The sequence below is a fragment of the Ovis aries genome, chromosome 18 (genome assembly GCF_016772045.2).
Source record: "Ovis aries strain OAR_USU_Benz2616 breed Rambouillet chromosome 18, ARS-UI_Ramb_v3.0, whole genome shotgun sequence".
NCBI lineage: Eukaryota > Metazoa > Chordata > Mammalia > Artiodactyla > Bovidae > Ovis > Ovis aries.
The window spans coordinates 9042843-9065544 of record NC_056071.1 but is presented as its reverse complement, the minus strand read 5'-3'; the positions used below and the strand labels follow the sequence as shown (position 1 = coordinate 9065544).

Genomic DNA, 22702 nt, shown 5'->3' with positions numbered 1-22702 from the left:
GATCTTTATAAAGTGATGTCTCTTCTTTTTAATATACTGTCTAGGTGTGTCATAGCTTTTGTCCCAGTGAGAAAGTGTCTTAATTTTGTGGCTGCAGTCACCATCTACAGTGATTTTGGAGCCCAAGGGAAAAAAAAAATCTGCCACTGTTTTTATTTTTTCCCCATCTATTTTCTATGAAGTGATGGGACTGGATACCATGGTCTTAGTTTTTGAATATTGAGTTTTAAGCCAGATTTTTCACTCTCATCTTTCACCTTCATCAAGAGGCTCTTTAGTTTTTCTTCACTTTCTGCTATGAGAGTGGTATCATCTGCAATTCTGATGCTGTTGATATTTTTCCTGGCAATCCTGATTCCAGCTTGTGAGTCATCCAGCCTGAAATTTCTCATGATGTACTCCACACATTGGAGAGGGAAATGGCAAACCACTCCAGTATTCTTGCCTGGAAAATCCCATGGACAGAGGAGCCTGGTTGGCTGCAGTCCATGGGGTTGCAAAGAATTGGGCATAACTGAGTGACTAACCCTTACTCCATATGTAAGTTAAATAAGCAGGGTGACAATACAGAGCCTTGATGTACTCATTTCCCAGTTTTGAACCAGCGCATTGTTCCATGTTCCAGGAGGTACATGGTAAGGTGGTCTGGTATTCCCATCTCTTTAAGAATTTTCCGGTTTGTTGTGATCCACACAGTTAAAGGCTTTAGTGTAGTCAATGAAGCAGAAGTAGATGTTTTTCTGGAATTCCCTTGCTTTCTCTGTGATGCAGTGGATGTTGGCAATTTGATCTCTGCTTCTTCTGCCTTTTCTAAATCCAGCTTGTACATCTAGAAGTTCTTACTTCACATACTGTTGGAGTTTAGCTTGAAGGATTTTGAGCATTACCTCACTAGCATGTGAAATGAACACAATTGAATGGTAGTTTGAAGTTTCCTTGGCATTGCCTTTCTTTGGGTTTGGAATGAAAACTGACCTTTTCCAGTCCTGTGACCATTGCTAAGTTTTCCAAATTTGCTGGCATATTTGAATGCAGCACTTTAACAACATCATCTTTTAGGATAGCTCAGCTGCTATTCCATCACCCCTGCTAGCTTTGTTTGTACTAATGCTTCCTAAAGCCCACTTGACTTCACACTCTAATATGTCAGCTCTAAGTGAGTGATCAAACCATCGTGGTTATCTGGGTCAATAAGACCTTTTTTGTATAGTTCTTCTGTGTATTCTTGCCACCTCTTTTTAATCTCTTCTGCTTCTCTTAGGTCCTTGCCATTTCTGTCTTTCTTGTGCCCATCTTTGCACGAAATGTTCCCTTGGTATTGCCAATTTTCTTGAAGAGGTCTAGTTATTCCCATTTTATTGCTTTCCTCTATTTCGTTGCACTGTTCACTTAAGAACACCTCTTATCTCTCCTTGCTGTTCTTTGGAACTCTGCATTCAGTTGGGTGTATCTTCCCCTTTCTCCTTTGCCTTTTGCTTCTTTCCTCATCTATTTGCAAGGGTTCCTCAGACAACCACTTTGCCTTCTTGCATTTCTTTTTCTTTGAGATGGTTTTGGTCACTGCCTCCTGTACAATGTTACAAACTCTATCCATAGTTCTTCAGGCACTCTACCATATCTAATCCCTTGAATCTATTTATTATCTCCACTGTATTATCTTAAGGGATTTGATTTAGGTATTACCTGATTGGTCTAGTGGTTTTCTCTACTGTCTTCAATTTAAGCCTGAAGTTTTGCAATAAGGAGCTGATGATCTGAGTCACAGTCAGCCCCAGGTCTTATTTTTGCTGACTGTATAGAGCTTCTCCATTTGGCTGCAAAGAATATAATCAATCTGATTTCAGTATTGATCATCTGGTGATATCCATGTGTAGAGTTGTCTCTTGTGCTGTTGGAAGAGAGTGTTTGCTGTGATCAGAACTCTTATGGCCTCCTTTATACAGATAACAGTAGTACAAACACAGGTCATACAAGATGCCCAACATAACACAGCTAGTAAGTGGTAAAACCAACATTTATCTTCTGACAGTCTGAACCCTGGGTCTGCTGGCTTCAACAGGATTCAGTACTACCTCCTCAGTATATTGGAAAGAGCAATGCTGCACCATTCTCCTACTCTCAGGAATTGCTGGGCATCAATAAGTAGAGGGAAAACCTGGATCATAAATTTTACTTGCTTTTTAAAAATAAATTATCTGATTAGTTTTTTGATAAAGAAAATAAATTTTTTGAGGATGGAACAAATGAACTGATAACTTGGGCTTGGAATAAGGAAAACAAATTCTTTCTCCTAAATTTGCTAGTCAGATGTCCTTGGAGAAGGTACTTTGCCTCACTAAACCAGTCTCGTCATCTGCAAAATAATGAAATACTCCCTTTTCAGAGGTGCTAGGACATGGTGTTTAGTTCCAAGCCAGTTTTCAATTTTTATTGGTGGCTGTTTTGTCATCAATGCTATTGAATTCCTTGGCTTCTGTGAACTCAGGACAGTTCTCTCAGCTTTATTTAGATCTCATATTATTCTAGATGTCTTTGTTTTGCAAACTCAAAAAATATGTTTTCAATTATTAATGTTCACAATTGCCATAATGCATTTAAAAACCATTTTTTAATCTTTTTTTCCCAGATTGTCCTAGTATCTGAGACAATTATTAAGTAGCAACAAATCTCGAGGATTAATGACAGTTTGTTTGAGACATTTCTTTATTATTTAGAAATTTTACTAGGTTTTTACTGAAGGTTCTTATTTTATAACCTATCATGAAACTTCCACAAACTGTGTTGAGTTTTGGAAACAGAAAAATGAAAGCAAAGAGATAAAGCCATATTCACAAATTTACTCAGCAGATTACTGCAGAAGATTAAAATTTATGTTTAATATATTTTGTTTATCGCTCTTCATTTGGAAATGAAAAGGTGGTTATTAAAATATATCAACCCATGCCAAATCACATCATTATATAGCTTTTAAATTTTTTGAATATGTAATGGTGATAAATCTTGTGTTTATTTAAAGCACACTTTTTCACCATGCTTTTAACTGATGCAAAAATTATAGCTCTTAACTAAACTTCCTGAGGAGTTTTATTAAAATGACTATCAATACATTGGGCTTCCCAGGTAGCACTAATGCTAAAGAACCTGTCTGCCAGTGCAGGATATGTGAGAGATGTGTGTTTGATCCCTGGGTCGGGAAGATCCCCTGGAGGGGAGCATGACAACTTCATGCTCCAGTATTCTTGCCTAGAGAATCCCATGGACAGAGGAGCCTGGCAGCCTATGGTCTATAGGGTTGCTATTCCTTGTAAGGGCCCAACACAGGACTTGGGCTGTGGTCGTGGCTTTCTAAATATTTCTTTATATAAAACTTTAACTGATAGGTCAGCAAAGAGAGAAAGGGATTAGTGTGAAGTGAGATCTTAGGTCTCTCAGACTGAGCTTATTTTTAAGGTGATGGGAGAGAGGGGACACTGAAATTGTAAGCCTTACATGTGTTCTTCCTGGGCCTTACAAGTCTGGTGCAAACTGCTTCCTCTCCTTGGCAGGTCATTTCCAGGACTGTCGTCCCTTGGAAATACATGGAAGATGGTGAAAATACACTGGAGAAAGAAAGTTAGCAAGGCCTCCAGTAGATAGAAATAGGAAAGGAGGAAGGTCACACCCCTTGTTTCCTTGTGAGAGAGTGGAAAAAAAAATTGCTTTGGTTTTCTTCTATTATTGTTAAGGTGATTATATTGTTCTTTATTTAGCTCAAACTAACAGATAAATGATAGCCCAAGATTGATGAACACCCATAGAATGAACATCCCCAGATTTGTCTGTTTACATTGATGACCTCGTTACATACATACTTAGGATTATAAAAATCTGAAAACTTAGTAAGTGACTTCTTCCTATCAGTAGTATTAATTACAAATTGATTGTTGAATTTCAGTTCCCAAATGAGAGCTTTCTAGTTGAGTCTAGATTATTTAATTCTTTTCAAGATATGTTATGTTAGGATATTTTACTATTATTCAACAGGTTATTTTTTGACACTATACTTTAGGGCAGAAATGCTAAAAAATAAAATTAATGTGAATGGTCCCTAAACATATTGTGGTAATTATTCTGTGATATGTGCAAATCAAACCATGCTGCTATACAGCTAAAACTTATACAATGCTGTATATCAGTTACATCTCAACAACAAGGGAAGAAAATTAATTTAAAAATAAGATCTAATTTGAATTGATAAAATAATAAATTAACAAATGTTATGACTAGTTCTTTGAAAATGTTGCTGTGAGTTTTATCAAGGCTCTGGCCCTAAAAAACAACCAAGTTTTGCACAATAATATGCTTGTAGGAGAAGCTGAGTGACAGAGTTTTAAAAGAATATGATTTGGTTTAGACAGATCTGGGTTCAAATTCTAATGCCAGGTACTCTAGAGCAAACAAATGAATGTCCCCAGGTCTCCAGTTCTTTATGTATCATGATGAACGTTACTGCTTGCTCGAGGTTTGCTATTGGGATTAGTGTGTCTGGTCCACATTTCAGAACTCGACAGTTTATGACAATATCATGGCATATTTCCTGAAGGCAATGAGTGAGCAAGTCACAGACCCCTAAAGAGCCCTCCCTGCACTGTGCATCTTCCCACAATTTGGCATCAATTGGGACCATCAAGATCTCTGCACACTAGGTGTCTCATTACCAGAATTGCATGCTTAGATGTGGGTCAGCAGCAAAGTGCTCTGGCATTTAGGAGTGTGTGGGGAGCCGGCTCAGCATCTGTCCACACGTTACCAGAGTCCAGATGCTCCTGCTGTACCGTCACTAATATGAGCATTTGACATCACAAATCTCTCCTTTTTCCCGTTCACTGACCCCACTTCCTCTCTACCCTATAAAACAAACAAGCAATAATAAACTAAAAATCGAAGCACACACACACACACACATATACACACACACACAATGAGCAGGTTCCTCTCATGGAATACTGCCATCGCTGAAGCATCTAATATAACAAACCCAGCTGCTGATTGACTATTACTCACTGCCTAGCTCTGGCCTCACATGCTTGTGCACAGTCACCATCCTGTGTCTAGCGTATTATCATTTATTTCATTGTTCTGTAAAGTGCTCGGAGATGCAGAGTATGGAAAGCACCATGGCGCTCTGGAGCAATTCAATTTAGTCAAATATCAGACATCTACATAGTGTAAATGGAACATGAGTAAAGAATCTGATCCAACTGCCTACTGGTGTAATTGACTTGACAGAGCCAGCCTGTGTCATTAGTCCTATAAACAGTTGCATTTACAACAATAAAACTGAAAAGCATGGAAATTAAAAGCTGTTAGGATTTTCTCTGGTGTGCATTTATCTTTGAAGAAGTGTGTGCACTCTCTAAACAAATTTTCTAATCTCTTTGGTAAACCGGCATCATAGCAAGCTGTGTCAGCAATGCCTTATATATCAAATGGTGATCAAATCTGTGATAGGTGAAGTGAGAGAAGGATGCATTGGGTTGATATGCTGACTTAATTGTCCAGCGCATGAATTTTCAGTGTTAATTTAATGGCATGGTATCCAGTTCCTGAACAGTAACCTAGGGTTGTATCTGGCAGTTGGAAGTTATTTTGGGGAATACTGTAAATAATATATTCATTGTCATAGAGAATTACGCAACTTAAATAACTGTTAGTTTGAAAGTTCAATCTGTGGTTTTTTAATAGTATGTCTCCTTACTGACAATATTATTTGATGGACAAATGCACCCCCTGCCCAGTAATGTTCAGTTGATTAGCAGGGCCCTGTCAAACAACAGAAAGCATTCTGTAGAAGTGACCTTTTTGCTCACCGCTCCCAACTCAAATCCCCATTAAAATGAGGCTTTGAGTGTGTCTTCTGTGCATTCTCATGTCAACAATAAAGAACTAGAGTGTCTTTCTATCTCTAGTGATATGACACTGGACCACTTAACCAAAAACTGAGAGAGTATATTACAAGGTTAAAGAGCAGAGTTCAGAGGTCATTATAATTCTCATTAAGGAATGCTTCTATGTACTGACTATAGGTGAGTTAATCGATATTTCTGTCTGAAAATGAGCTGACTTAGTAAAGATGGCTTTAATTGGAGAGATGCTATTCATAGAAATGGAACATTTATGGGTTTTCATGGCAGCAGCCCTCATAGGTTACGTGGTCTGTAGCAAGATGGCTATGATAACTGAGACGACATAGAGTCTGACATTTCAGGTCTCCCTAGAGTAAACAGCTTGGGGAATCTTTAGGATTTGATCCACACCTCCTCAACTCCAAACTGATGCTTGCGGTTTGATACACACAAACATAGAAGGAAGGATGGCTCATGCAAAGTTTGTGTTTTTGCTTTAATTCAACATTAGTCTCCTTAGTCTTGAAAGAGAGGAAACACTAAACTCGTTGGTTTTCTGATGTACCAAGAAAACTTTCTATCACAAGCATGGGCAATGATTTTCCCAGACATATTCAAATAAATACTAAGTTGCAAAAGAGAAAAAGAAAAAAAAAAATAACGAACTTTACCATTATTCAAAGAGGATCATGAAAGACTCTAACACACTTTGCTTTTCCTGGAACTTTTACTACCAAATATTATTTTAAATTAAGTTTCTTTTAGTGTGTCAACAATATATTTGAAGGGTGAACATGCTATAATCTCCCACTTGTAATTTCATAAGCCTATATTGACTAAAGCAAAATATAATTATAAAATAATCATAAAGAAATACTATTTTTAATGACTTAAGAGATTCATGTGTCATATTAACATTGATTTTCAAATCCTGACTTTGTAAATACAAGAGAAAATGTGACCTTCTGAATGTACTGAAACTAAGTAATACCACATATATTTAAGTCAGTTAAGGCACCACAAATTTGGCAAAAGTTTAAAATTATAAATAATAAACAAAAATGCTTCTTATTGAACCCTTGATTCAATTCACCAACAGGTTTCTGAAAAGGTTGAAATTCTCCATCCTCACATGGGACACTTCAATTGAGAACTATTAACATGTAATTCTACAGTGGCTTACAGTTCATGGGATTTTTGAAACAGCTTTGTAGATCATATCCAAATATACCTCTGACAAGTATTTTGAATACTTTTCTATCAGTTTGAATAATTTTTCTATCAGTTTGAATACTTTTCTAAACAGTTTAAATATCCAGGAGTGGGAGAAGAAATCAGAACACTCAGTCCCAGTCCTTACAGATGCCAGCTTCTTGTCACTGATATCCGTAAGGGAATTTGGAGGAACTATTGATACATTGATGAGAGAGAGGGATCTATCATAAAAGAGGCAGACATCAGCATTATTTAGAAGTAGAATGTGTTAAGTTAAAAAATTATATATGCATGCATGCTTAGTCATGTTTGACTCTTTATAACCCCAGGGACTATAGCCCACCAGGCTCTTCTGTCCGTTGGGTTTCCCAGGCAGGAATACTGGAGTGGGGAGCCATTTCCTTCTCCAGGGATCTTCCTGAGGTACCAAACCCTAATCTCTTGTGTTTCCTGCAAAGATTCTTTAACACTAGCACAGTCTAGGAAGCACCAACAGTGTGCAAGTTGACAAAGGCTTAAGAAAATGGCTGTATCAGAACTGTAGAATGTCGAATTTAATTTTTTTGAATTCTCATAAGCACAAAACCAGGTTAACCAAAATCAAGTTAATTTGACTAAGACATTTTGAGCTGCCCAACTTTCCTTGCTCAGTGTGACCCCACCCCACCACTGCAGATAAATAATAAAACAAAAATTAATATAGAAAAAATTAAATGACAAATCTGCAGATGAAGAAATAGTAATTTCAATAATGAACATAGTTTCCATCTGGCTCTGTTCGTTTCCAAGGCAAACCATTCAATATCACGGTTATCCAAGTCTATTCCCTGACCAGTAATGCTGGAGAAGCAAAAGTTGAATGGTTCTATGAAGAGCTACAAGACCTTTTAGAACTAACACCCAAAAAAGGTGTCCTTTTCATTATAGAGGACTGGAATGCAAAAGTAGGAAGTCAATAAATACTTGGGAGTAACAGGCAAATTTGGAGTACAGAATGAAGCAGGGCAAAGGCTAATAGAGTTTTGTCAAGAGAATGCATTGGTCATAGCAAACATCCTCTTCCAACAACACAAGAGAAGACTCTACACATGGGCATCAGATGGAAAAGCTCTATACAGTGAGCAAAAATAAGACTAGGAGCTGACTGTGTGGCTCAGATCATGAAATCCTTATTTCCAAATTCAGATTTAAATTGAAGAAATTGGGGAAAAGAAATTGGGGAAAACCACTAAACCATTCAGGTATGACCTAAATGAAATCCTTCATGATTATACAGTGGAAGTGAGAAATAGATTTAAGGGACTAGACCTGATAGGCAAAGTGCCTGATGAACTGTGGATGGAGGTTCGTGACATTGTACAGGAGACAGGGATCAAGAAAATCCCCCAGAAAAAGAATTGCAAAAAAAGCAAAATGGCTGTCTGAGGAGGCCTTACAAATAGCTCTGAAAAGAAGAGATGCAAAAAGCAAAGTAGAAAAGGAAAGATATACCCATTTGAATGCAGAGTTCCAAAGAATAGCAAGGAGAGATAAGGAAGCCTTCCTCAGGAATCAATGAAAAGAAATAGAGGAAAACAATAGACTAGGAAAGACTAGAGAGCTCTTTAAGAAAATTAGATACCCCAAGGGAACATTTTATGCAAAGATGGGCTCAAAAAAGGACAGAAATGGTATGGACATAATAGAAGCAGAAGATATTAAGAAGAGGTGGCAAGAATACACAAAAGAACTATACAAAAAGATCTTCACAACCCAGATAATCATGATGGTGTGATCACTCACCTAGAGCCAGACATCCTGGAATGTGAAGTCAAGTGGGCCTTAGGAAGCATCGCTACGAACAAAGCTAGTGGAGGTGATGGAATTCCAGTTGAGCTATTTCAAATCCTGAAAGATGATGCTGTGAAAGTGCTGCACTCAATATGCCAGCGCATTTGGAAAACTCAGCAGTGGCCACAGGACTAGAAAAGGTCAGTTTTCATTTCAATCCCAAAGAAAGGCAGTCCCAAAGAATGCTCAAATTACTGCACATTTGCACTCATCTTACACGCTAGTAAAGTAATGCTCAAAATTCTCCAAGCCAGGCTTCAGCAATACGTGAACTGTGAACTTCCAGATGTTCAAGCTGGTTTCAGAAAAGGCAGAGGAACCAGAGATCAAATTGTCAACATTCGGTGGATCATCAAAAAAGCAAGAGAGTTCCAGAAAAACATCTATTTCTCCTTTATTGACTATGCCAAAGCCTTTGAGTGTGTGGATCACAATCAACTGTGGAAAATTCTGAAAGAGATGGGAATACAGACCACCTGACCTGCCTCTTGAGAAACCTATATGCAGGTCAGGAAGCAACAGTTAGAACTGGACATGGAACAACAGACTGGTTCCAAATAGGAAAAGGAGTACATCAAGGCTGTATGTGGTCACCCTGCTTATTTAACGTATATGCAGAGTACATCATGAGAAAGGCTGGGCTGGAAGAAGCACAAGCTAGAACCAAGATTGCCGGGAGAAATATCAAAAACGTCAGATATGCAGATGACACCACCCTTATGGCAGAAAGTGAAGAAGAACTAAAGAGCCTCTTGATGAAAGTGAAAGAGGAGAGTGAAAAAGTTGGCTTAAAGCTCAACATTCAAAAAACTAAGATCATGGTATCCGGTCCCATCACTTCGTGGGAAATAGATGGGGATACAGTGGAAACAGTGTCAGACTTTATTTTGGGGGGGCTCCAAAATCACTGCAGATAGTGATTGCAGCCATGAAATTAAGAGGTGCTTACTCCTTGGAAGGAAAGTTATGACCAATCTAGACAGCATATTAAAAAGCAGAGACATTACTTTGCCAACAAAGGTCCGTATAGTCAAGGCTATGGTTTTTCCTGTGGTCATGTATGGATGTGAGAGTTGGACTATGAAGAAAGCTGAGTGCTGAAGAATTGCTTCTTTTGAACTGTGGTGTTGGAGAAGACTCTCGAGATTCCCTTGGACTGCAAGGAGATCCAACCAGTCCATCCTAAAGGAGATCAGCTCTGGGTATTCATTGGAAGGACTGATGTTGAAGCTGAAATTCCAATACTTTGGCCACCTGATCTGAAGAGCTGACTCTTTTGAAAAGACCCTGATGTTGGGAAAGATTGAAGGCAGAAGGAGAAGGGGACGACAGAGGATGAGATGGTTAGATGGATCCCCAACTCAGTGGACATGAGTTTGTGTAAACTCTGGGAGTTGGTGAAGGACTGGGAGGCCTGGCATGCTGCGGTTCATGGAGTCACAAAGAGTTGGACACGACTGAGTGACTGAACTGAACTGAAAGCTTGAAGAAGAATCTAAGTACATTTCATCCAGTTTTTCTTCTGTTTTCTGGAACCAGTGCCAATAAATGAAGTAATTGCATATCTACACTTTCTCCCTTGTTCTGCTCACTGACTTGGTAACCGAAAATTGTTTTAGTTTTCAAGAGTTTAAAATCCATTTGAGGTATGTTGGCTTCAGGTTGTAACAACTTTAATAACATTTAGGAACATTGTGTAAGGGGTGTAAGTTTAGAACCAAGAATGGTAATTGTCTTTGGGGGGAAAAGGAATATGAAAATGCAAGAGGTATCCTAGACCAATTTCCATGCTTGGATATTGTTATAGTCTGAATTGTGTCCACACACCCACCCCTGCCCTGGACTTCCCTGGTGGTTCAGATGGTAAACAATCTGCCTGCAATGCAGGAGACCCTGGTTCAATCCCTGGGTTAGGAAGATCCCCTGGAGAAGGGGATGGCAACCCACTCCAGTATTCTTGCCTGGAGAATTTCATGGACAGAGGAGCCTGGTGGGCCATAGTCCATGGGCCTGCAAAGAATTGGACATGGCTGAGTGACTTTCGCTTTCACTCCCCACCCCCAAACTCATATGTTGAAACCTTAACTTACAATATGACTTGTTTGGAGATGAAGCTTTAAAGAGGCAATTAAGGTGAAATGAGGTCATAAATGAATAGTGTCTTTACAACTAAAGGACCTGACACTAGGGGTAAATATCCACAGAGAAAATCCATGTGAGGACACAACAAGGAGGCACACATCTGTAAGCCGCAGAAGGAGACCTCAGAGACACCAAACTTGCTGCCGCTGGAGCTGTCAGAGCTAAATTTATGTTGTTTAAGCCAACCACTCTGTGGTTTTGCTTTGTTAAGGCAACTAGATATATTATTGTACCTTTACATACCTTATTTAATGTAATTCTCAAACTTTCTGAGACTAATGCTATTGTTTTTTCATACATTCCCTCAACATCTTTAGGCTAGTTAAGTAATTAGCCAAGTTCACAAAGTAGGCAAATGCAGAACTGAAACTTCAGCTCAGTTCTTCCCAGTTGGATTACCATGATGCTCTTTTTATCCCATCTCAGTAATAAAAAAGCTAAATTTATCAAAGATCTGTGCATTTAAATTCTTATTATCTGAATGAGTATTATCTTATTATCATAAATGAGTATTTTTGAGAATTATATCTTGTCTTTTAGAGCTTCATTTTACTTATGTTTGAAAAAATAATATCAATCGCTGTTATCAAGGATAACTTAAATCATAATGAAGGAGTTGAATTCAATAAGTGTTTAATAATCATTAGTTCTTTCCTATTCTCTGTGACTTCCTAAAACAAAACATGTTTTAACAGACTTATTGAAGTATAATTGACATACAATCAACTGCCCATAATTAAACATTACAATTTGTTACTTTGACATACACACACGAAACCAGTATGATTAAGATAGTGAATTTATCCATTTCTTTATAATTTATTCATGCACCTTACAAATTCTTAGTTTATAGTACTCTCCACTACTTCCCTTATCCTATGTTTTTGTCCAAAAGTATTGTTGTCTTTTATTTTACCTTTAGGTCTGTGATTCATATTGTGTTTATTTTTGTCTGTGGTACAAGAAGTAAATCAGTTACTTATTTTTGCACAGAGACATCCAGTTGCTCCAGAATCACTTGTTGAAAAGCCTATATTTTCTTCACTGAATTGACTTGGCATCTTTGTAAAAACCAGATGTTCACATGTATGTATGCATGTTTTGTTTCTGGATGATATTCTGTTCCTTTGGTGTATTTATCTTTACACCTGTGTCATGCTGTCTCAATTACCATTCATTATAATTAAACCAGGTGGTATTAATCTTTTGACTTTTTTGTTTTTCAAAGTTTTTGGATACTCTAGATCTTTGAAAATGAAAGAAAGTGAAAATGTTAGTGGCTCAGTTGTCTCCTACTCTCTGCGAGCCCATGGACTATAGTCCACCAGGCTCCTTTGTCCATGCAATTCTCCAGGCAAGAATTCCGGAGTGGGTAGTTAATTTTTTCCAGGAGATCTTCCCAACTCATGTCCAACTCTTCCCAACTCGTGTCCAACTCTTTGCGACCCCATGAATCGCAGCACACCAGGCCTCCCTGTCCATCACCAACTCCCGGGGTGCACTCAAACTCATGTCCATCGAGTCAGTGATGCCATCCAGCCATCTCATCCTCGGTCGTCCCCTTCTCCTCCTGCCCCCAATCCCTCCCAGCATCGGAGTTTTTCCAATGAGTCAACTCTTCGCATGAGGTGGCCAAAGTACTGGCGTTTCAGCTTCAGCATCATCCCTTCCAAAGAACACCTAGGGCTGATCTCCTTTAGGATGGACTGGTTGATCTCCTTGCAGTCCAAGGGACTCTCAAGAGGAGTCTTCTCCAACACCACAGTTCAAAAGCATCAATTCTTCGGCACTCAGCCTTCTTCATAATCCAACTCTCGCATCTATGCATGACTGCTGGAAAAACCATAGCCTTGCCTTGCCTTGCCTGAAGTGAACTGATGGTATCTTGCAACTTTGCTAAATACAGTTTTTAGTTTTAGTTCTTTATTTTATAAGTTCCATTGAAATTACCATAGATTTGTTCATCTAATTCCTTAGTAAAATTATATTTCTTTCTTTTCAACCTGGGTGTTCATTATTTATTTACTTATTTACATTTACATTACTACACTAGCAAGACCTTCTAGGCAAATTTTAAGGAGAAATGGTAAGAATGAAAATGCTTTGTTTCTGATCTTAGTGAGAAGGATTTAGTATTTATTTAATTATCAAGTAAAATATTAATTTTGGGATTATCGTAAATGTCCTTTATTTGGTTTAGAAAGTTTCTGTTTTTATTTTCATTTAATTGAAATATTGTCATTCCCCGTTTGGTTTCTTCTTATTTAGGAGTGTGCTGTTTAGTTTCCAAGTATATGGTAGATTTTCCAAAGATCTTTATGTTATTTCCTCCTGTTATAATCCAGTGATGGTCAGAAAGAATACTTTGTTAGCCTTAAATTATTTAAATTTATTTAAATTTTTAAGGCTCAGAACATGACCTACCTTGACATATGTTCCACGTGTTTTAAAATAATATGTATTTTACTGTTGTTAAAGTATCAGTTTAAAATATATGGATTGATAATTTTGTTTTGTTTCTATCCTTACTGGTTTTTCTCTGGTTTTTTGATTAATGATCGAGAGAAGTCTGTTGAATTCTCTAGCTATTATTTTAGATTTATCTATTTCTCCTTGAAGTTGTATAAACTTTTGCTTTGGTTATTTAAAATGTCATCATCAGGCACATAGATATTTATGACTATAATGTTTTCTAACAAAAGCCAACCTCTTTATCATTATGGAAGAATGACTTTCTTTTTCTCAGGTAATATTCTTTGCTCTGAAGTTTACTTAATCTGATCATATTAAAATCACTATAGATTTCTTTTTATTAGTGTTAGAATAGTATGTCTTTTTTATCCTTTTAGCTTTTAACTGGCTGTGTCTTTTTAGTCAGCATAAACTTGTTTTACATTTGATCTCTCATACTTTCTTTTAGTGGGATGTCTGAACCATTTATACTTACCTCATTATTGACATGTTTAGATTAAACCTATTTTTTCACTATTTTTATATTGGTCTCCTCTATTTCTTTTTTATTTCTTTCATTGCCGTCTTGTGTATCAGTTGTGCGTTCTGAAATGGTTAGATAGCATCACTGAGTCAAGGGTCATGAATTTGAGCAAACTCCGAGAGATAGTAAAGGACAGGGAAGCCTGATGTGCTGTAGTCCCTGGCGTTGCGAAGAGTTGGGCACAACCTATTGACTGAACAACAACACCTCAACTTTATCTTCTCTATTGGTTTATTATCTATAATTCAAAAAGGGTCTGAAATGGTATTTCTTTTGCTTTTGATTTATCTTTCAGTACTTTGATTCTTCACTATCTGCATGTTTGGATTGTGTCTGAGGAGAAATGTTGTATAATTCTTACCTAGATGCTTATGAAATTAAGGTGACTTTTTCCTCTAGATACTTTAAGATTTTCTTTCTTTATTGATTTTCATAAATTTGGATATAATATGATTTGGTGTAATTTTCTTCATGTTTCCTGTGCTTGATGATTTTTGAAAGTGAAAGTGAAGTTGCTCAGTCATGTCTGACTCTTTGTGACCCCATGGACTGTAGCCTATCAGGCTCCTCTGTCCATGGGATTTTCCAGGCAAGAGTGCTGGAGTGGATTGCCATTCCTGCATTTATGGGCTTATAACTTTCATTATATTTAGAAAAATTTCTGCCACTGTTTCTTGGATCATCTTTTTGGGTTCCCCTTCTTCTTTTCTATATGGACCTCCCAGATGGCCCAGTGGTAAGGAATCTGCCTGCCAATGCAGGAGACGTGGGTTCAATCCCTGGGTCAGGAAGATCCCTTAGAGAAGGAAATGGCAACCCACTCCGGTATTTTTGCCTGGGAAATCCCATGAACAGAGGAACCTAGCAGGCAACAGTTCATGGGGTTGTGAAGAGTCAGACACAATTTAGTGAATAAACACCACCAATGACTTCTTTTCTATGAAAGTCTCTAATTAGATGTGTGTTAGGCTACTTGATGTTCTTTTTAAATTTGTTGTATTTTTCTTTGATTTCCTTTTGGATTGTTTCTGTTGTTCTGTCCTTAAGTTGTCTAATCTGTCATTAATACTACCCAGCATATTTTTAGCCTCACTTGTAATTTTAACCTCTAGAAGTTTGATTTGAGTTTTTTAATTCATATTTTAATGTTTCTACTAAACCTTCTGAGCTTATGGAATATAGCTAAAATAGCTGTTTTATGTTCTTGTATACTAATTCTAATTCTGCATCAGTTTTTGGTTAGTTTCAGATGATTGATTTTTTCTTTTTATTATGGCCATATTTTCCTGTTTCTTTGTGTGATTTGTAGCTTTGGATGCCAGATATTAGAAACTTTACCTTTATTGGTACTTGATATGTTTTTTCTTCTGGTAAACTTCTTGAGCTGTATTGTGGGATGCAGTTATTTGGCAACCGTGTGCACCTTTTGGTCTTAATTTTAGCATTTATTGGTGAGATCAGATTTTTTTGTCTGTGCTTAATTATTTCCTGTTACCGAGTAAAGACCTTTCTGAATACTCTACACAGTGCCCCACTGATAGTAATAGGAACTACTTCCAGCCCTGTATAGGAACCATGTTCTTCTTTATAATCTCTTTGAATGGATCTTCTCCTGGTTTTATGGGCAGATCAACACTTTGCTGAATATTCATGGAGACTCCCTTAAGTACTTGGTTCTGAAAATTTTAATTGTACTGGTTTTCCTGAATTCTAAAAGCCATCTCCTTAACTCAGGAAATTGACCTCTCTGTGCTACAGCCTAGAAACTCCCACAAGTTAGTGATCTTGAGAAATCATAGGACTTACCACCTTTGTTTGCCATTTCTCAGAAATAAATGTCCTTTCTTGCCTGATGTCCAGTGTCTTGAAAACCAGTACTAAAAGTGATTTGCATTTATTTATTATTACTTATGGGGAAAGAGGATCAGTCTGATCTGAGTTCCTCCCTTTTGACTGCAAACACAAGTCCCAAAATAATTTTATCAAGTAAATAGTTACTAATGGAGAAAATGTTCATGGAAAAGGGCTTTGTAAATTGAGGAGAAATAAGTAATAGCAATGATGAGGGTAATGATGATTGATGTTTGTATTTGTGTATCTCTTCACAGTTTAAAGTGATCTGTTTTTCATTTTCACAAAGTAGGCCCACTTCTAAGTTAAAATCCTAAGGACTTGGATTTGTATACTAGATTCTGTGGAAAGAATCTGTTAAATTATTTGAACACACACCTTGATAATGGACCCTAAATATGCATTAAGAATATTAGTTTCTATACATACCTGCTAGTAAACAGAGTCCTTAAAGAGATTCCCACCCCATCTTCACTGCTATAGGTAAGACAGAGGTATTTGTAGACTCTTAGCTAAGTCCCACTTAAATTCAGTCACTGAATAACTTGACATATAAACCATATTTCTTTTTAATGTTTATTATTTGTTAAGAGGACTACCAAATTTGGGGAAGATTTTTAATAAGGTAAAAATAGAGTCAAAATGTAAAGACAAAAGACAAACTGCAAAATATAAGAAGGTTCTTTAGTAATTCTTTATTTGATTCTGAATTCAGAGTACTGCTTGTGCAACAGTATCTCTTAATAACCTCATCTCTTTGTTGGTGCCTTCCTTTGTCTTATCTAGGTAAGTACATCTCCATGTGGTCCACTGACTATTTTACTTCCACTGATAACAGTGCAGGTATTCACCTATAAAGCAAATCCCAGGAATTTCTGCTCTCCCCAAGTGTCATGCTTTGAGGAAAGAACTTTGCTCAGAGTGTCTGTGTTATGATGAACAGATTTAATATTTCCATTCCAAGTATATTTATTTCCAGAAAGGAAGAAAAAATATGTATCAAAGATTTCAGCATGCAGTGAAAAATCATAAAAGTATGGGAACTCCTAAACAAGACTTATTGTCTATTATGGTATCTGAGAAAGCAGAGAGATATATAAGGGGCAATTCTTCAGCATCAACTTCAAACGAATTGCCTAACGACTACTGGGTATACCTCTGTGGTTTTATATTTTCAGACTTCTTTTTGAGTTAAATTACAGGAAAATCCTTATTAGTAAAGCACCACAGTAGAACTGCAGAGTGAAGTAAAGAATAGTAGCTATCACAAGAACTGGAGAGTCACACGGTCCCTTTAGGCTGAAAATTCTGAGCCTATTAATAACTCCATAAATAAATTAACATATAATTACATCACCAGTTTTGGTGAAGTCTTTTCTACCAGATGTGGTTGCACAGTAATGTACTAAATTTGAAATCTGAATTACTCATTTAGAGAAAGATTCCCCTGCTCAAAAAAGAAAATGAAGAAAGGAATCCTGAGAACAGAGAAACACAAAAGTCTAACGTGGCTAGGAGCTAGCCAAGAATCAGAAGGAAAAAGCAATGTGGGTATTCATCTCTAAGTGCATATGAAATAGATTTTAAAAGCTGTTTCCCTCCTTCTACAATGAAGAGCATGCAACTGCCCTCCTTTCTCAGACGGCTCTACAGAGTCACAATCCTGATATAAAAATTTCAGATTTTTAAAAAATTTCTTTCTAGTCACATCCCAACTATAAGGAAATTCTAGCCCTAACTCTTATGGAAGATAAAAGAAAAAATTTTGTTATGTAAAAAAAAAAGTATGAGAGAGACCCTCAGTACAAAATAATAAACTATACGGGAAATAAAGTCGTTTGTTTTAACCACCAAGTAATGACTTGCTTTGAATATATAAATATAATGAGTCCAAGACAGGTTTCTGCTTTACCAGCCATGGTTTACATGAAGACATGTTTTTAACACCTCCATAAACACTGCTAATATCGAGGAAAGAAAGTGATTGGGTTAGAAATAAGCACAGTGGAAATGCAAACTGGGGTGATCTTACCTGCAATCAAACCTCCAGAAAAAGCATCTGGAGCTGACCTCCCACTCCCACTGCCTGAGCCCTGATCACTCCCACGCGTCCTGTTGAAATACTGAGGCACCACAGGTGCTAGACTTAATTCTCAGGAGAAATCCTGTTTAGAAAAGGAAATGAATAAATACACATATACATACATACATAAGTGAAAGAAGACAGGAAGCCCAAGCACACACCTGGGCTGCCTCTCTCTGATGCACATTTATACGTTGTGACCGTATTCACAAGAGGCCCAAGGCTACTTCTCTTCAGAAGCTGAAGACAGTTAATACAAGAGAATGGAGGGTCATCCCATACGCTTTGTGTTGCCAGCTGCAAAGTGTTTCTTGAACAGCAATTAAGCACATGCTGGGGGACCATCACAGGACCCATAGCCGGGGAACTGGTGCCACTGACGTGGAGATTCTCAATCTCAGGGTCCTTGGGTTGCAACTTATCAGGGTGAGGGGTGTCACAGGGCTGCAACCCATTCCCAGGCGCTGACCTCCCTTCTGTTGAAGTGGATTTGTTCTGTCACTTGCAGTGAGGACCTCTTCATGTGCCAGGAGCACCCCATAACCTTTGTGCTAATTCCCATGACATCCTCTGTGTCTCACTGTAGGATTCTGTGAGCAGATCTTTGGAGAAGCCGGGAGAACAAAAGATTCTTCGGCACATCTGAAGAGAGCTGCTTGTGTGTGCCTGAATGTGGGGTCATGGTTTGAAAAAGACAGAGAACCCCCTACCTTGCACTAAAGGGTTTTCAATACACTGAGACACATTTTTTAAAAAAATGCACTCCTATAGGCCATGTTAGGCCCAGTTCATTTGTGTATTCAGTTCAATTGCATCTGAATCAACTGGTTCCCAAGTGAGTGAATGCAAAAAATTCTAAGATGTCATTTTCACTCTCTTGTTTTCTTCTCTTTTAAAAACTATAAATTAGCTACCATGAATCAAAACTTTGTTATAGATCAGAGATTTCTGATGAGAAAGGGTGCTACAATAAGTAAATTACAACCCCAGTATAATTCACATGTAAAATCTCCTGGGTGTTAAAAATTCTCTGCAGATAATTTCTTTAGCTATTTCTCAGAAGTAAAGATTGCATTAATATGGGAGTCATGTGATTGTTGGTTGGAAGACTAAGTATTTTCTTCAGCTCACTTCATGTGTATTTTAAATCACTGTAAGAGCTGTTTAATTGGTATGTCAGTGAGGATGCTAATCATAGGAAATGAAGTTGTGTTTGTGTGTGTGAGGGGGAGTATATTGTGCCAATATGCATTGTAGAGACTAAAGGCTTATTTGAATTAATGATTGCCTGACAAACTGAAAATGTATAACTGTATCTAAATATAAAAATAGCATAAACAGATCCAGGGAAAATCTATGAACTCAATAACAATATTTGTAAACATAATAAACTCACCTCCCTTTTTCATCTCCAGTAGTAAATATCTGAGGTAGCCTATTTACTCATTCTCATTAATGGGCCTGAAAAATAGAACCCTGTTAAAGTGACAGTCTCAAAAATGTTCATACTAGATAATTATTGCATAATTTTATGATGTAATTTTAATACTTAAAATAGCCAAATGACTTTATGCAGTATAATAATTACTAATATTTAGTGGATAATCTCTAATTATTATACCATATATATTTATTGATAACTTAAATAATATATCAAATGTAATCAATTTGAAAGGAGTGGACTGATTTTTAACACCTAGAAACTTAACTCATCTAATGACACCAGCATCCATTGACTGAGCACTCTCCTATGTGCCCTGGCACTCTGCTAGGCACAGTTCAGATGTCATTGTTAAACCGTGAAAAACTCTGTTCTGCACAGATTGTTGACCTTATTTGGTAGAAAATCTGTTGAAAGTTTCATAGGACTTAAGTAGCTTACACAAGGACACAAAACTTGAGAGCAGAAAATCCAGGTCTTCTTCTCTTGGTTCTCAAATCAAAAAACATATCTGGTTTTGTGTGCTTCCTAGTGGCAATAATACATTATAGGTGGATGAACCTAGAACCTATTATACAGAGTGAAGTGAGTCAGAAAGAAAAAGATAAACATTGCATTCTAACGCATATATACAGAATCTAGAAAAATGGTGCTGAAGAATTTACTTACAGGGAAACAGTGGAGAAACAGAGATAGAGAATAGACTTATGTACATGGGGAGAGGGGAGGAGAGGGTGAGATGTGTGGAAAGAGTAACATGGAAGTTTACATTACCATATGTAAAATAGATAGCCAATGGGAATTTGCTGTATGTCTCAGGAAACTCAAACAGGCGCTCTGTATCTACCTCAAGGGGTGGGGTGGGGAGGGAGATGGAAGGGAGGTTCAAAAAGGACGGGATATATGTATACCTGTGGCTGATTCATGTTGAAGTTTGACAGAAAACAACAAAATTCTGTAAAGCAATTATCCTTCAATAAAAAAATAAAAAGAATGCTTAACCTGATACAACATTAAATATAATACTCCAAATAGAAACACTTATGTTCATCTTCCTGCTTAGTTACCCCACCAGGGAGTTGCCACTGCAAGCACTGTTTCTAGCTCCTCTTAAGACCTCAATGTGAAGACAAGAGCTTCTGATGAGAACCTGAAAATTATTGGAACTGTTAGCTACTTCTACCCATTGCAAATTACAATGATTATCATAATCCCACAGTCCTACTGGTGGTTGTTATTAGTGACAAGGGGATATACCTATATGATGTCAGCAGTTGATTCTGGTAAATATCATGCCCATTGGAAATTCATGTTGAATGGAATTTGCCTACTATTAACATGGTAGTGTGTTTTGTAATTAAAATAGGCATTGCCATAGTTGCCTAGTAATTAATGTTGCTGAAAATATTCAAACTACTTTTTAAATGTTTTATTTTTGGCAGAACCCCCAAGACAGGTTTTTCCAAACATTACTGCTCTTAATTCTTGAGCCCATGTGTACTTTGAGGAATATTCAATCCTTATGTTTCTGATATGTTTGCATTTAACTCACCAGTTGCCTTAAAGAAATTATATTGATGTCCATAAGTATTTTAAATATAATTTTACAAGTGCTTTGTAAAAGCTATCTTCCTTTTAAAAGGCTAGCTACCCAAAAAGGTCAATTAATCAGAATAAAATACTATTATGTTGTAAGTACATTTCACACTATCAAAACCATAAAATGGACCTCAAACTTGGCCAGGGTCTCCCCCACCACTATCATACAGTGTTGTTACTATTGAAATTTTGAACTGCTGTCATATGTTGAAAGGACAGGAATGCCATTTAAAGCATATTAAGATGTTTGTTATATCGCTGTTTAAATACTGGAGTGTTAGCAGACCAAAAACCGCATTGTTATGTCTTTTAGAATCAGCAAAGTGACAATCCTTCAAATCACCTTATTCTCAGCAGAACTAAATTCATCAGGAAAAAAAAGAGGAAAAGGTAGCCATATTCAACTCAGGAGTTTTATCTACTCCAAAGTAATGCTCAAAATTCTTCAAGCAAGGCTTCAACAGTACAGGAACTGAGAACTTCAGATGTCCAAACTGGATTTAGAAAAGGCAGAGGAACCAGAGATCAAATTGCCAACATCCGCTGGATCATGGAAAAAGTAGGAGACCTCAGAAAAACTTCTGCTTCTGCTTTATTGACTATGCCAAAGACTTTGACTGTGTGGATCACAACAAACTGTGGAAAATACTGAAAAAGACAGGACTATCAGACCACCTGACCTACCTCCTGAGAAATCTGTATACAGATTTCAAGAAGCAATAGTTAGAACTGGGCATGGAACAACAGACTGGTTCCAAATTGGGGAAAGAGTACATCAGGGTTTATACTGTCAGCCTGCTTATTTAACTTATATGCAGAGTACATCATGAGAAATGCTGGGCTGGAAGAAGCACAAGCTGGAATCAAGATTGCTGTAAGAAATATCAATAACCTCAGATATGCAGATGACACCCCCTTATGGCAGAAAGTGAAGAGAAACTGAAGAACCACGTGATGAAAGTGAAAGAGGAGAGTGAAAAAGTTCACTTAAAACTCAACATTCAAAAAACAAAGATCATGGCATCTGGTCCCATCACTTCATGGCAAATAGATGGGGAAACAATGGAAACAGTGACAGACTTTATTTTCTTGGGCTCCAAAATCACTGAAGAAGGTGACTGCAGCCATGAAATTAAAATACACTTGCTCCTTGGAAGGAAAGCTATTACCAATCTAGACAGCATATTAAAAAGCAGAGACATTACTTTGCCAACAAAGGTCTGTCTAGTCAAAGCTATGGTTTTTCCAGTGGTCACATATATGACGGTTGGACCATAAAGAAAGCTGAATGCTAAAGAGCTGACGTTTTGAACTGTGGTGTTGGAGAAGACTCTTGAGCATCCCTTGGACTGCAGAAAGATCAAACCAGTCCATCCTAAAGGAAATCAGCCCTGAGTATTCATTGGAAGGACTGACACTGATGGTGAAACCCCAATACTTTGGCCACCTGATGTGAAGAGCTGACTCATTGGAAAAGACCCTGATGCTGGGAAAGCTTGAAGGAGGGAGGAGAAGGGGATGACAGAGGATGAGATGGTGGGATGGCATCACTGACTCAATGGACATGAGTTTGAGCAGGCTTTGGGAGTTGGTGATGGACAAGGAAGCCTGGCGTGCTGCAGTCCATGGGGTCGCAAAGAGTCGGACATGACTGGACAACT

At 37.5% G+C, this 22702-nt stretch overlaps 1 protein-coding gene across 1 annotated transcript in view; it reads right to left on the bottom strand.

Moving 5' to 3' along the window:
* The window catches only part of LOC101112928 (TAF5-like RNA polymerase II p300/CBP-associated factor-associated factor 65 kDa subunit 5L), a 137048-nt gene that overhangs the window by 73039 nt on the left and 41307 nt on the right, over positions 1-22702 (bottom strand). The window contains 2 exon segments of the mRNA XM_042235695.2: positions 4790-4887; positions 7246-7321. Coding sequence (XP_042091629.1) covers positions 4790-4887; positions 7246-7321 — 174 coding nt within the window.